The sequence below is a fragment of the Cyprinodon tularosa genome, unplaced genomic scaffold (genome assembly GCF_016077235.1).
Source record: "Cyprinodon tularosa strain WSP-4 unplaced genomic scaffold, ASM1607723v1 ctg40, whole genome shotgun sequence".
NCBI classification, from domain to species: Eukaryota; Metazoa; Chordata; class Actinopteri; order Cyprinodontiformes; family Cyprinodontidae; genus Cyprinodon; species Cyprinodon tularosa.
This window is the reverse complement of record NW_024039119.1, coordinates 1,025,480-1,037,827: the sequence shown is the minus strand read 5'-3', so window position 1 is coordinate 1,037,827 and position 12,348 is coordinate 1,025,480. Positions and strand designations below refer to the sequence as shown.

Below are 12,348 nucleotides of genomic sequence, written 5' to 3'. Positions count from 1 at the left end.
TGATTATTAGTGGAGGTAATAATACACCGATAATAGCACATATTTAAATATAGTCATTGATTTCAGGCAGTTAAAACTAAACTATGTGTATAGTGATATTTATTTTTTTGTTTTTGATAACTAATATTAAATCAGACTTAAGATTTCTTGTTTAATGTCAATTAGGATAATCAAAAGGATTTCTGTTTGCTAAAATCTGGAATCATGAGTTAGAAAATAAAATCTGATCATTTTTACTTACTTTCTCGGATTTAGAAGTTTTCTTAGTGTTTTGTACAACTAAACACTGTATGAGCTGTATCAATCTCTCCACAAGCTTTTTAGGATAGATTGCTGGGATTTTGAGCCAATTCTCCTGATAGAACAGGTGCAGCCGTCGGCTTTCATGCGAACAAACACCATTCTACCACTAAACACACACTTTCTTTGGCATTGGCTTCCAAAAAAACAAACTTTTATGTTTAAGTCACTTTCATGACTGCTGTAATTGTATGTTCAGTGTCATTCCCTATTTTGCAATAACTGTTTGTGCTCAGGTTGTACTTTTGTTAATTAATTGCTTAATTTCTTCCATATGATCAATTATTATTATATCTTTCTACTCCAGATGTAAAGATGATCATTATTACATAACACTTGTTTTAATTCTTCTCAGACCAAAGAGCGTGGCTCAAAAAAAAAATTTTTCCCCCCTGAAAGAGCTTATAAACCACAGTTTGACGTTTGTTTCTGTTGGAGAAATTGCCACCCTACTGACCTTTCAGCTCACGTCTGTCATGTTGTTTTACTTTTGACAAAGACACTCTCTTACCAGCTCCAGTCTTAATCTCCAGTATCGCTCCTTTTTAAGTCCTTCCAACCTCTGAAAGTGTTTTGACACTATAGCCAGCATTCCTGCTGCCCTTCTGACAAACCCACAAACATTTTTGCACGATGCACAGATCAGTCTGCAATCATTTATTCCATTAGAAAAGTTCAAACTCATATCCACTATTATTGACCTCATGATTTAAACTTAAGCCAAAATAATAAGAGCACCACATTCTGGGTTAATGATAGAGACTCAACCAGCAGCACAGGATTAGCTATTGTTATAAGTACTGATAAGTTTACTTTTTATGGCTTGACAAACAAAAATAAAACCCAAAAGCAGAGATTCGAAAATATTAGAATCTCTTTATAGACACAAATTTTATAAAAGAGACAGAAACACAGCAAAGCTATGAGTAGAGAATGTGGTAAACATTTTTAAAGCAGTATACTGTTTGATATAAAAATGTCGTAAAGCTGTCCTGGGAAAGCCTCCTTAGCTGATGTTTATCTGCACACAGTTTTAGGAAATTTCAGTTTTTTTTGTGGCATATTTTCCTCTATTTGGCACCTTAGAAGCAAATTTCCTGCTAATTAGGAAGCCTAAATCACTGCTGTTCTCCACCTCCACTATTCTCACCCTCATTCTCTCACCTCATTTCATGTCCAAATCCCCTAGTTTTGAGTAATACTCCTCTTTTTCTACCCCTCTTTGTACCTTCTATGCCATTTTTATTTGTAATCTCCTCTTTCTCTGCCTACACATTTTCACAGGATCTTTTACTCATCTTTTTTCCCCCTATAAGGTTGTGATGAGCGAGTTTTGTAATTAGGGATAAAGGTACGGATCAAAGAGCTAAAGGAAAAGCAAACTAACTTCCCTTCAGTGCACCAGCTGCATGTAAAAAGTCAGCTAATAACATTGAGTGAATTAATGTATGTGTATACTGTCCACCACGTCAGGCTTAAAGTAATTGGTTTCTCAGAAAACCGAGGAACAGATTATGTGCAAACAAACAGCCCTAATAACTTTTTAAATAATTTTATTTCACATGTATTTTTATATTTTTTTTTGTCCTTCTTGTACTCTAACCAACATCTGTTTTTTTATTCTCCTAACAGTTTGGAAGGACAGAGGTGATAGACAACACCCTGAACCCCGACTTTGTTAGGAAGTACATCTTGGACTACTTTTTTGAGGAGAAACAAAATCTTCGCTTTGACTTGTGAGTTATAAACTATAATCTTTTCTTCCAGTCTTCAGTCACTCACTTATTTTGGTTTTAATTCTACTACTAGAAAAACTAGAAAAACAGCTTCCTGTTTGGCAATTTAAACAATCCTGTTTGGATTTTCAGTTTAAAAAGATGAACAGATTGCCACAGAGAGCTCAAAATGTGCTCAGATTTTTGAGGCATTAAACAAAATGCTGCAAGAATGCAATAAAAAACTAAAGTTAAAGGTTTCTTATTTTCCACATCGTCATATCAGGATTTAACCTCTTCATGGGAAATGTTGTCTTCCTTCAGGCAAAATTGGGCTCATTTTACCATATATTATGACCTTTTTTCTTTGTTTTCATATGGACCAAAGGTATCTGAACTACAGACTGATTGATTAATTAATTAATCGACTATGTAGTGCTTGACTATATTTCCATTATTGTCAGATCCCTATCAGTAATAAAGAAGGAATTATGTCATGTTACCAAGATATTATTTCTGAATTTAAAAAAGATCTATTGTTTTTGTCACACGTTTGATATTGCTCTCACTCACACACGCACTTTCCTTCACTTTCATTGTTTTACATTCACATTCAAATCAGATTACGTTCACCTCTCAGGAAATAAAGGTTGGGTTGAACCATTTCTAATTTAATGAGCAGCGCAAACAGAAACATCTGAAAGATACTTAGATCCAGGTTCTTTTATCTTTGCCTCTTCTAAATGAGCACGTCTGATTAGTTTTTGTCTGCCCACCTCATCAAACACAAGGGTTTTCAGTTTAGCACATTACAATGTGATCTATCTGTCTTTAACTGTGTTGTTTTTTTCTTTTATTTGCTTTTTTATTTACTACCAAAAATGCCTTTCAACAGCTGGTTGCCCCATTCCCATTTTTTGCTGTTTGTCACAACATGTCCTTGGTTTTTAGAATAAAAAGCTGACATCTGGTGTCCGTCTTCGTTCTTTCATTCACTGCGTTCTTTTGTTACTGCATTCATGTTTTTTCTTTCAGAGCATTTCAGAAAAAAACTCTCATCCTGTTAATATTTTCTCCACTAATATTGCTGCCTTTGTTTTCTCTTTCAGGTACGATGTTGACTCTAAAAGCCCAGACCTGTCCAAACATGTGAGTGCTTGTTCTAAAGTTAACCTTGAACCTCAGATAAATGGAACTGAATATTGGCTAATATCTGAGCTGCTGGTTTGAAACGGTCTGTTAAAGAGAAAAAGTATGGCTTGTCAAACTTTATTTTAGCTGAGAAATATGTAGTTGTTGGTGAACATATCATGTTTTTTTTTTTTTTTTGCTTTCTGCACGGTTTGATTTGTAGTCGTTAACAGCATGTTTTTTTTTTTTTTTTCCCATGATGGAATAAAACAAACCCCTTTTTTTGCCTGAGTTTGCACATATCCAAATGCTAATTTATCTTTTTCATTTTATACAATGTTGATGGACAGTGGTGGATTCTTCATAAAAAGTGTTTTTCTGGGTTAAAACCCTCATTCTGCCTCCATAAATACAATAAAAGTATAGAATTTTCCTCTTTAAAAGTTAATGAAAAAAATGTCAGGTCTTTGGCAGTAACGCCAGGGGAAGTGCTGCAATTTCTGACAAGAAAATATATATTTTTTTTTTTACAAAGAAAGCAGTTTCTTGGCTAAGGCATCCCCGGGGAATAAGAAAGTACTATAGACTAGTGAGAATAAACCAGAAGTTTTTGCCACTGTTCAAGAACATACATTTAAACAACGCATCAACATAGCAGCACATCCACAGTGGAACACAGTGGTGATAACACTGTTTTCTTGGGATATGTTTTATAAAAAAAAAAAATAGACTTTCTATTTACTTTCATGAACAATCCTAAGTGATAGTAGGCTTAGACAAAAAACTTTGAAGTCCACTAGAAGTACTTTGTGGTCACAAATTATTATGTTGTGGAACATTTTTGCATTTCGGTCACAGTATAACTCTATTATTCCACATGTTAGTTACCAGATTCTGGGCTTTCCTCTTCCTTCCTCCTCCTCTTCCACTTGTCGCAAAGCTCCGCCGACCCCCTTCTACATACACAGCATGGAGAGCCCTCCAACTACAGTCACCTTAAACAGCCACATTTGATTACCTATGGCCCCGTCCACACGAAGCCGAACCCTGGCCTAAACGCACAAATTTTTCACCAAACCAGCCTCTCATCCATACGAAGCCGCCGTTTCGGGGGTCTGTAAACAATCTTTTTTTTATTCAGCCTTCAGAGTGGGAAGATTTTGAAATGCCGTTTTCGCGTTTCCATCTTTAAGCTCTAACCACATTTTTTTTTTTACACGCAATGCGTCATAGCGTCGCCTCTAAACACGCATGCGCGACACAGTATCACAACAACAATGGCGCCGTACTGTGTTGAATGGTTGCTGCTAATGCTACTCACCCTGCTGTCAGGCTTAATACAGAATCTTCTTCTTCTGGAATATCTCCAGGAAGAACAGAGCAATATCGACGACATAGTTCAGCACCTAAATTTGACTGAACCACGAAAATGGACCCGCAGGGCAACCATGTATAAATATTAGTGCGCATGCCCAACATTTCGTCGCCTATTTTTGCTTTGGCACGACAGCACCACTTACAGGCCTGGCATACATTTTGCAGTGTTTTCATGCATTCGTGTGGACGATCACATTTATTTTACGTGTCCGTCTTTACGACAAACGTTCTGGAAAATATTAGCGTTTCGTGTTCGTTTTGACTTTGTGTGGACGGGGCCTCAGTCCCCAGTGAGGGGAGATGCAACCCAGTAAGAGAAAAAAGGGCTGTTGCATTGATAAATTATTTTTGATTTTTATTTAGTTTATAATTAGATCCATGCATCCATCCACCGATCTTCTACTGCTCATTCCTTTAGGGTTACGGTGGGGCCGTATCTTAAGTAGTCTATAGCGTAAGGCGGCTACATCTGGACAGGTCACTAGTCTGTAGCAGGACTATATTTGCTGTAAAACTAGGTTACCAATAATTTCTATATGCAACTTCAGCTTTCCTTCCCTATAATCAGTTTCATTCTACAGTATATATTCAAAATCTTATTCAGTATTATCGGTTTCATTAAATATATTCAGAGTTTAATTAAATTATTTCTGAGTTTTCAATATAGTTAGTTTTATTGAGTATATTTTGCTTAATTTAAAATTCAATTTTTTTTTATTTTGAGAGCTTAATTTAATAATCTATCTATCTATCTATCTATCTATCTATCTATCTATCTATCTATCTATCTATCTATCTATCTATCTATCTATCTATCTATCTATCTATCTATCTATCTATCTATCTATCTATCTATCTATCTATCTATCTATCTATCTATCTATCTATCTATCTATCTATCTATCTATCTATCTATCTATCTATCTATCTATCTATATCTCTATCTATATCTCTATCTCTATCTATCTATCTTACAGTAGCAACCACTCTATGCTTTCATACCTTAGCATTAAATGCTCCTGATTCTGTGTGAGCATTGAAAAATGCTTTTGTATCATCTAAATTTGACAAGCTGTGGTTTACATAGACTTTGTGTTAAAACAACACGGTTAAGGTCTCATCTAGTTTGATACACAAATGTTATTAAATCTGTCATGGTGTGAAAACTACATAAAAGTTTTTACATTTTGCTTGACTCTTGAAACGCCATTTCCCTTCACTGCCAAATAGACAAAACGTGTAGGATATTGGGCTGGGTATGGACAGGTGCATATAACAGATAAAAGTGTATTTTTCATTTGCCTATGAGGTTGTGCTGCCCTGGGCAGAAAGCCCCTTACCTATTTTAAAAACTCCCAACGTTGTTTTCATTCTTTTAGCTCTGTAATCCACTGTCTGCTCTATGAACTTAGATTTCTTTGCGTATTTATTTTTATTTATTTATTTTTTGTTAGTTGTTATGCTAGCCCTGCAGTGGCAGGTAGATGCAAATAAAACTTTAATAGAGCAATGCTTTTGACTATTAGTTTCCATTTTAAACAGTGCAGCATATTCTATTTCAAAGTATTATATTTTACTTTGACCCCATAAGTTGTGTTTCTCGCCATTAGAACTGGAAACTGTGGTGCCAGAAAGCATTGACAAAAGTTTGGAACAACAAAATAATCATTCTTAATGATTATTTGATGTGTTTGGATAACAGGGGGTTTGTATTTTCCCATCGTTAGCTTCACCTGTAAGGAGCTCTGTGTTTTGGTTCTTCAGCATGGTGTCAATTTAAACTGGGCCATAAGAGTTTTCAGATACTTGCTATTGTGTTGTGTCTTGGTATATGATGTGCTCTGTTGTTACTGTTGTTTGCTGTTGTTGTTGCTGCTGCCGCCCAACTTTTCTGGAAGCCCGCAGAACTCAATGTAGGTCCCTGCATCTCCTCTTACACTCACACTGCATGGTCGCTGTTTCACATTAATGATCTGTTTCTCAGAGGGAACGACTGTGTCAGTCATTAGGTTAGAACGCCTAAAAACCAAAGCAAGCGACTGAACATGTCTAAATCCCCAGAGAGCACCACAGAGGACAGGGTGTAAACAAAATGTTGTTCTCTCATATCATTGCAATTTAGAAATGGAAAATATATTCCTATCATAACTTGCTGAGGGCATCAACAGTTTACAATGAATGCTACCGGTAGGGAGAGAGAGCCAAGATTTCTCTGAAATGTAAAACATGTCTGGCTGATGATGAATTATTTAGCTATCCCTGTCTGCCAAGGCCAAACTTCAGGGCTTTTAGGTTAGATTGCCTCACCTTGCAATACTGAAGATAAATACCAAGTCTGATTCTAAGCCTGATTCTATACCAGTCCTGTCAGTCCTATCCTGATAAACGTCAGTAATCCGTTTCTTTCATTTCTCAATTTGAAATTAACAATAAAAAATATCAGACACAATTCTGATTTTCATATTTCATTACATAAAGTAACGTAGAAAAATGAAGAACAGTTGGTTTTTATTTCAACATTTCCCTACTGCTTTAAATATAAAAAAACAGATAAAAAGTATTTGAATTAAATTGTTACATTTCTTTTGGGCTCTGTGGGGTAACAATAGTTTTGTGACGAACAAGCAAGGAAGACATTAGCATCGGAAAGATGCACCAGTGAAGAATTTTCAGTGGCAGTTTAGAAAGTTATCCAGATTAGTTCTATCTATTTAGAACCTCAATCAGTCATGATTTTAGAAATGGCAATTATGTCATGAAGAGGGAAAGATGGACCCAGTATTCAAGATGAGACAGACAGCAGCAAAGTTCAAAATATTTAACATAAATACAGAACAGAACAGAAGCGCACCGCCCAATAACTGACACTCTGGAGGGACAAACACAGGTAAGTGACCACAATCATCTGACAGGAGATTATTATCTGTGTGAGTCACATACCTGGATTAACAGTTCAGTCCATCCTCTCTGAGGAAGGCAGGATGCAGCCGATGGACTGCCAAACGAGCTGCGGCCCAGAGTGTCCCCAATGCAGCAACCTCAGTAAGCAGGCAGGAATCCGATCCAGGTCAGGGATACAGATCAGAGAGGAACGGTTATGGAATCCAGGAGTCCACAGCCTGATCAGGGGTTCCGATCCACACAGGAACAGACTGATCCAGGCCTACAGAAATCCACAGTGCGTTAAGGCAGGTTTCGAGTTCCATGCGTCAAGCAACAAGCTCAGACAGAATAGCACAGATGAAGACAGGCAGGCTCAGTCGTTGATGGAAAGAGACAAGACATGGTACTAAGATAACTGCGAAACTTTAAACTGTACTCCACCTAGCAACCAGGACACGAAAAACACCAAAACCCTCTCAACCCCTTACAAATGTCAAACATCAAGCAGGAATAACAAAGATGATCTGGCTAAGATAGCTGGGCTGGGCCAAATATAAAGCAGAATGATGCTCAGAGACCAAGAGTGGCAGTCTGTGGGAGTGGTTATTGAACTAATAGATAACTGTCAATGAAAGCAAACCTCAAATGGTAAGAACCATGCAATGATTTTCAAATACAGTATGTCTGTATGAGCTTATATGATTTTGCCAATGGGACCTATGGGAACTGGTTGTACATGGACAGAAGAAAACAACAACTGGGGATTGAAAGTTTGTCAGCCCTCAGTCATGGGCAATCAATCAGTTTTAATTTGGATCATTTTTATTAAGGATATATTCTTTAAGAACTTGCATTTTTGCATCATATGGAATTGACCGTCTTTCCCTCAAGTAGCTGTAGTTCTATGACTTATAACTCTAAAAATGTTGCAAAGTTGTACTTGATCAGGATCCATTGCTTTCACTTTCAAGTGCAATCGATGCCAGTTATCAGGTTGTTATCACTTATTTTAGGGAAAACTGTTTTTAGCAGTAAATCGTTCCTTACAGTACAGCATCAAGCATCTCTTAATTTCTTTTACATGACCATAAGAACATTAGCCGACACCTTGATGCCATTATACATGTTTAAAGAAGATATAACCGGGTAAGTTGAAAGTTGAATACTGCTGGCAATGGATCTTAATCTAACTGAAATGTCTCAGAATGGAAATGAAGATGGAAACGGCTATTTGAAGAATCCAATCAGTTTTTCCATTAAGTTGTTTCAGGGTTCTGATCATGATCTAACCTTTGTGTGATCAGCTATTAAATTGTATTCTGTCACACAGTGCCATAGAAACTTGATCATTTGTTTATAGCAAGCATTGTATACTTAAAGCATTAATGAACTGGACTGCATTGCTTTCATTGGTAAATGGTTTGTGGTTTTAAGTGTAGTAGATGTGTACGTTAATTTCCATACTTATAGGGGAGAGTGTTTTTTCTTTAGTTAAGTTTTGGCTATTCAGCTGAATGTCAGTTTGAATAGTTTAGCAGGGGTGACTTTGGCCTATGCAAGGCAAGACCAGTTCATCTTAAGGTTGAGGTCCGAGTCACTCATCACAACAAGACTTCGGCCACAATCAGTGGTTTCTTGCTGTACTGGCTGAAGCTGTGTGCTACACTTTATCGTTTTTGCTTACTGGTGGTGTTCAGACAGCCCAGTGGTGCTTGTATATGTTAGCCCTGCCTCTGTCAGCGTGCCCCAGGGGAGCTGTGGCAACCATTTAGCTTGCCACCATCAGTGTATGCAGTGTGAATGATTTAATGTAGTGAGTTAAAGTTGGAGGTAAGAGTGGGTTTGGAGTCCAATAACTGAAAGAGATACAATTCATTGATTATAGATTGGCATTTTATGTTGGAATTCAGTAAACCTTCATATTTCAAATAAAAAGTGAAATTGATTATATTCTTTAACTAAGACAGAAATATTGATTTCATTTAAGTATATCAGATATCAGAGAATATCATATCAGAATTTTTTATTCGTGTGCACTTTTGGCATAAACAAAACTTTATACTGTAGTGTTCTAGTTGGTTTTGTCAAACATCAGATGGATTTTTCAAATAGTTCTCTTAAGGGAGAGTTTTTTCTCTAGGAATCTAGGGATATCAGACCATTTCCACTTCCGATGTTACTGCTTCACAAAGCTCCTTGAGAGTTACCATTGGCCTCTTGGCTGCCTCTTCGAAAGATGCTCTCCCTGCACAGCCTGCCATCGTAAGTGGACAGCCATGTTTGATAGGTTTCTAGTTGCACAATTCTTGTTTTATTATCAGATGATGGATTAAATGGGATTTGTTTTTTTAATTCCAGCTGTAATCATGGTGTAAATTTTATTCCATTTGCCCATTTATGTGACTTCAAGGGAGTTAATCACAAATGACTTACAGGAGTAGCAAAGAATAGAAGGAGGATTAGATGATTGATATTTGTATTTTTAAATATTTCCAATTCATATAAATATCTACAAAAAGTAAATACAATTTGTGATTATACCAACACAAAATGTCTAAAGGTTCATGGGTTATAAATACTGTTATAAAGGACTGTAGTTGTCACGAATCAGAACAGGGGACCTAGTATTCAGGCAAGACAGACAGTGGGATTACTCAAAAGTAATTTTTTTGAAAATAAACAGCTCTGTAATAACAGCTGCTAAGACGTCTGTGGCTGGAAAATCTGGAGAGAAATACACTGGTTAGTGACCATGGAGCAAGATTATGCATGTGAGTTACTAACCTGGTTCACAAGTTTAGTCCATAGTCGGAGAACGAGGTAGAAGCCAGCTGGTGGGCAGCCAACAAGACGCAGCGGGCACCGCCCAGGGTGTCCCTAGATGCTGCAGCCCTGGAGAACATGCAGGAGTCCGAAGCCACATCAGGCAAACAGATCAGAACAGGAACAAGCAGGCTCAGAGATCCAGTAGTCCAAAGACAGTTCAGGCAAACCGATCAGACAGGAACAGGTCAGGATCAGGTAATCAGAAACATTCAGCTATGCTAAAAACCCTCTCACCACTGGCATGAGAGAACAAGAACCGGCAGGCTCATTGGTTTAGATGCAGAACAGGTAAGGATCAGGAAATCTGAAACACTAAGGTATGCTAAAAACCCTCTCACCACTGGCATGAGAGAACAAGAACAGGAAGGCTCAGTTGCTGAGAGGCAGGACAGGTCAGGATCAGGAAATCAGAAACACTAAGGTACTTTAAAAAACTCTGACCACTGGATGGAGAGAACAAGATAACCTGGCCTGAAAACTGGATGCAGGCACCTTAAAAAGAGGCAGGAGCAGGTAGATAAGATGAGAGGTAATGAACAACCAGGCGGAGTTACACAGGCGAATGGAATGAATAATTAAGCCAGTCATGAGCGTCAAAATCATGACAGTAGTACAAAGTTGGGAGTCAGCAATTGTATACAGTAATTTTACAGGTTAAGAGTTAATGTCAAAGCGATTACTTAATATATTATTTTTAAGTTTGATTTGATCTTAAAATCGCAAGTCAAAAGACTGCTTGAGATGTCACTTGCATGACTCCAGTGAATGTCATTTTCTAATTCTGAACATAAGTTTTTCTCTCCTGACTTGACATCCAAAATTTAGCTCTACCTCTTATGTTCTTTTCAACCTCCCCTCTTTGCTTCCCTCCAGGACTTTTTAGGTCAGATGTTCTGCACTCTCGGGGAGATTGTTGGATCACCAGCCAGTCGACTTGAAAAACCACTGGGGTGAGTAAGAATTTCACGCTGTTTTTTTTCATGCTCCCTGACTCCAAACAAGATTAAGAAAAAATTTATTGTGCTAAAAGTGGTGGCAAGACAGAGGGGGGAAATATTTTAGAAGGAAACATAATCACCTCTCTTGAAATGCATTAAAGCATTACTTTGGGTTTAAAATTTTGAAACTCAGCCTCTTTTTCTCTGAAGGATTGGTAGAAACAGAAGGAAACATATGCTAATTTTGAATAAATAAACCTGAGTCAGAAACTGAAGGAGATTGAGATAAAGAAAAAAAAAGAGGAGGAAAGAAAGACAAAAAAATAAACATGGGTGATTAAGACAAAGATGTGAGGAAAAGATACTGATCAGACCAAGGAAGGGTTGGTGAGGAAGGAGACAACACATCTACAGATGTTTTCCCTAGATAATTATTGTCATTAAAGAAAAGGAAGAAGCGGAGAACAAAATTACCCAAATTGCAGCCCGTCTTTTCCGCCTGTGCTCTTATACAAGATGGAGCGTTAATGGGGGATCCTGTGATCTGTCTTTCTGCATCTGTCAACCATCGACATCAGCAGCAGTCGTCTTAACTACTGTGCACTTCAGGTAGTGGCAATAAGGCTGCATCCAATACAATGAGTCTTACCTGCAATCTGGAGTGCCTTAAGAATGTTTAAATGTCTTAGTTATCAATAAGAAGAAGCTGCTCATAACAGCTGGTCAATAACAACACGGAGGCTGCATGAAATGTTTTGTTCGTTGTCCATCCATTGATTTGTTAACTAGATAAGGTCCATATCGATTATGCAAAGTTTACTTTACACCATTAGGGATGTTTGTGGACAAATAATGTATGTGTGAAATAATAACAAATATATAGACTATAAATTCTCCAACCTATTCTTCTGCACTTTAACATGCTTTGTGGTTTATTAAACACGGTAATTTTAGATTTTTTTTTACAGTGTGCTTTCATATAAATGGGCCATATAGAAAGCTTACATTGTTGTGGCTTTATTACACTAAAATGATGATAGTAAAATAAATAATCAGTGAAAATATTATTGAAATAGTTGGGTTTTATGATGTTGGTTCTTTTAAAAATATTGTGATGATCAATGTTCGATTAAGTTTATTTCAGAACATTTAAAAACAACCAAGTTACATAACTAATG

General features: G+C 37.1%; 1 protein-coding gene across 3 annotated transcripts in view; it reads left to right on the top strand.

Annotated features, from left to right (window-relative positions):
- The window catches only part of cpne5b (copine Vb), a 210,091-nt gene that overhangs the window by 57,426 nt on the left and 140,317 nt on the right, over nucleotides 1-12,348 (top strand). The window contains exons 5-8 of one of the 3 annotated variants that reach the window (XM_038298082.1): nucleotides 1,933-2,036; nucleotides 3,125-3,164; nucleotides 6,422-6,436; nucleotides 11,106-11,182. In XM_038298082.1, the coding sequence (XP_038154010.1) occupies nucleotides 1,933-2,036; nucleotides 3,125-3,164; nucleotides 6,422-6,436; nucleotides 11,106-11,182 (236 nt within the window). Of the gene's footprint in view, nucleotides 1-1,932; nucleotides 2,037-3,124; nucleotides 3,165-6,421; nucleotides 6,437-11,105; nucleotides 11,183-12,348 lie in introns of those variants that run through there. The other 2 variants (XM_038298081.1, XM_038298080.1) reach the window with 2 other exon arrangements.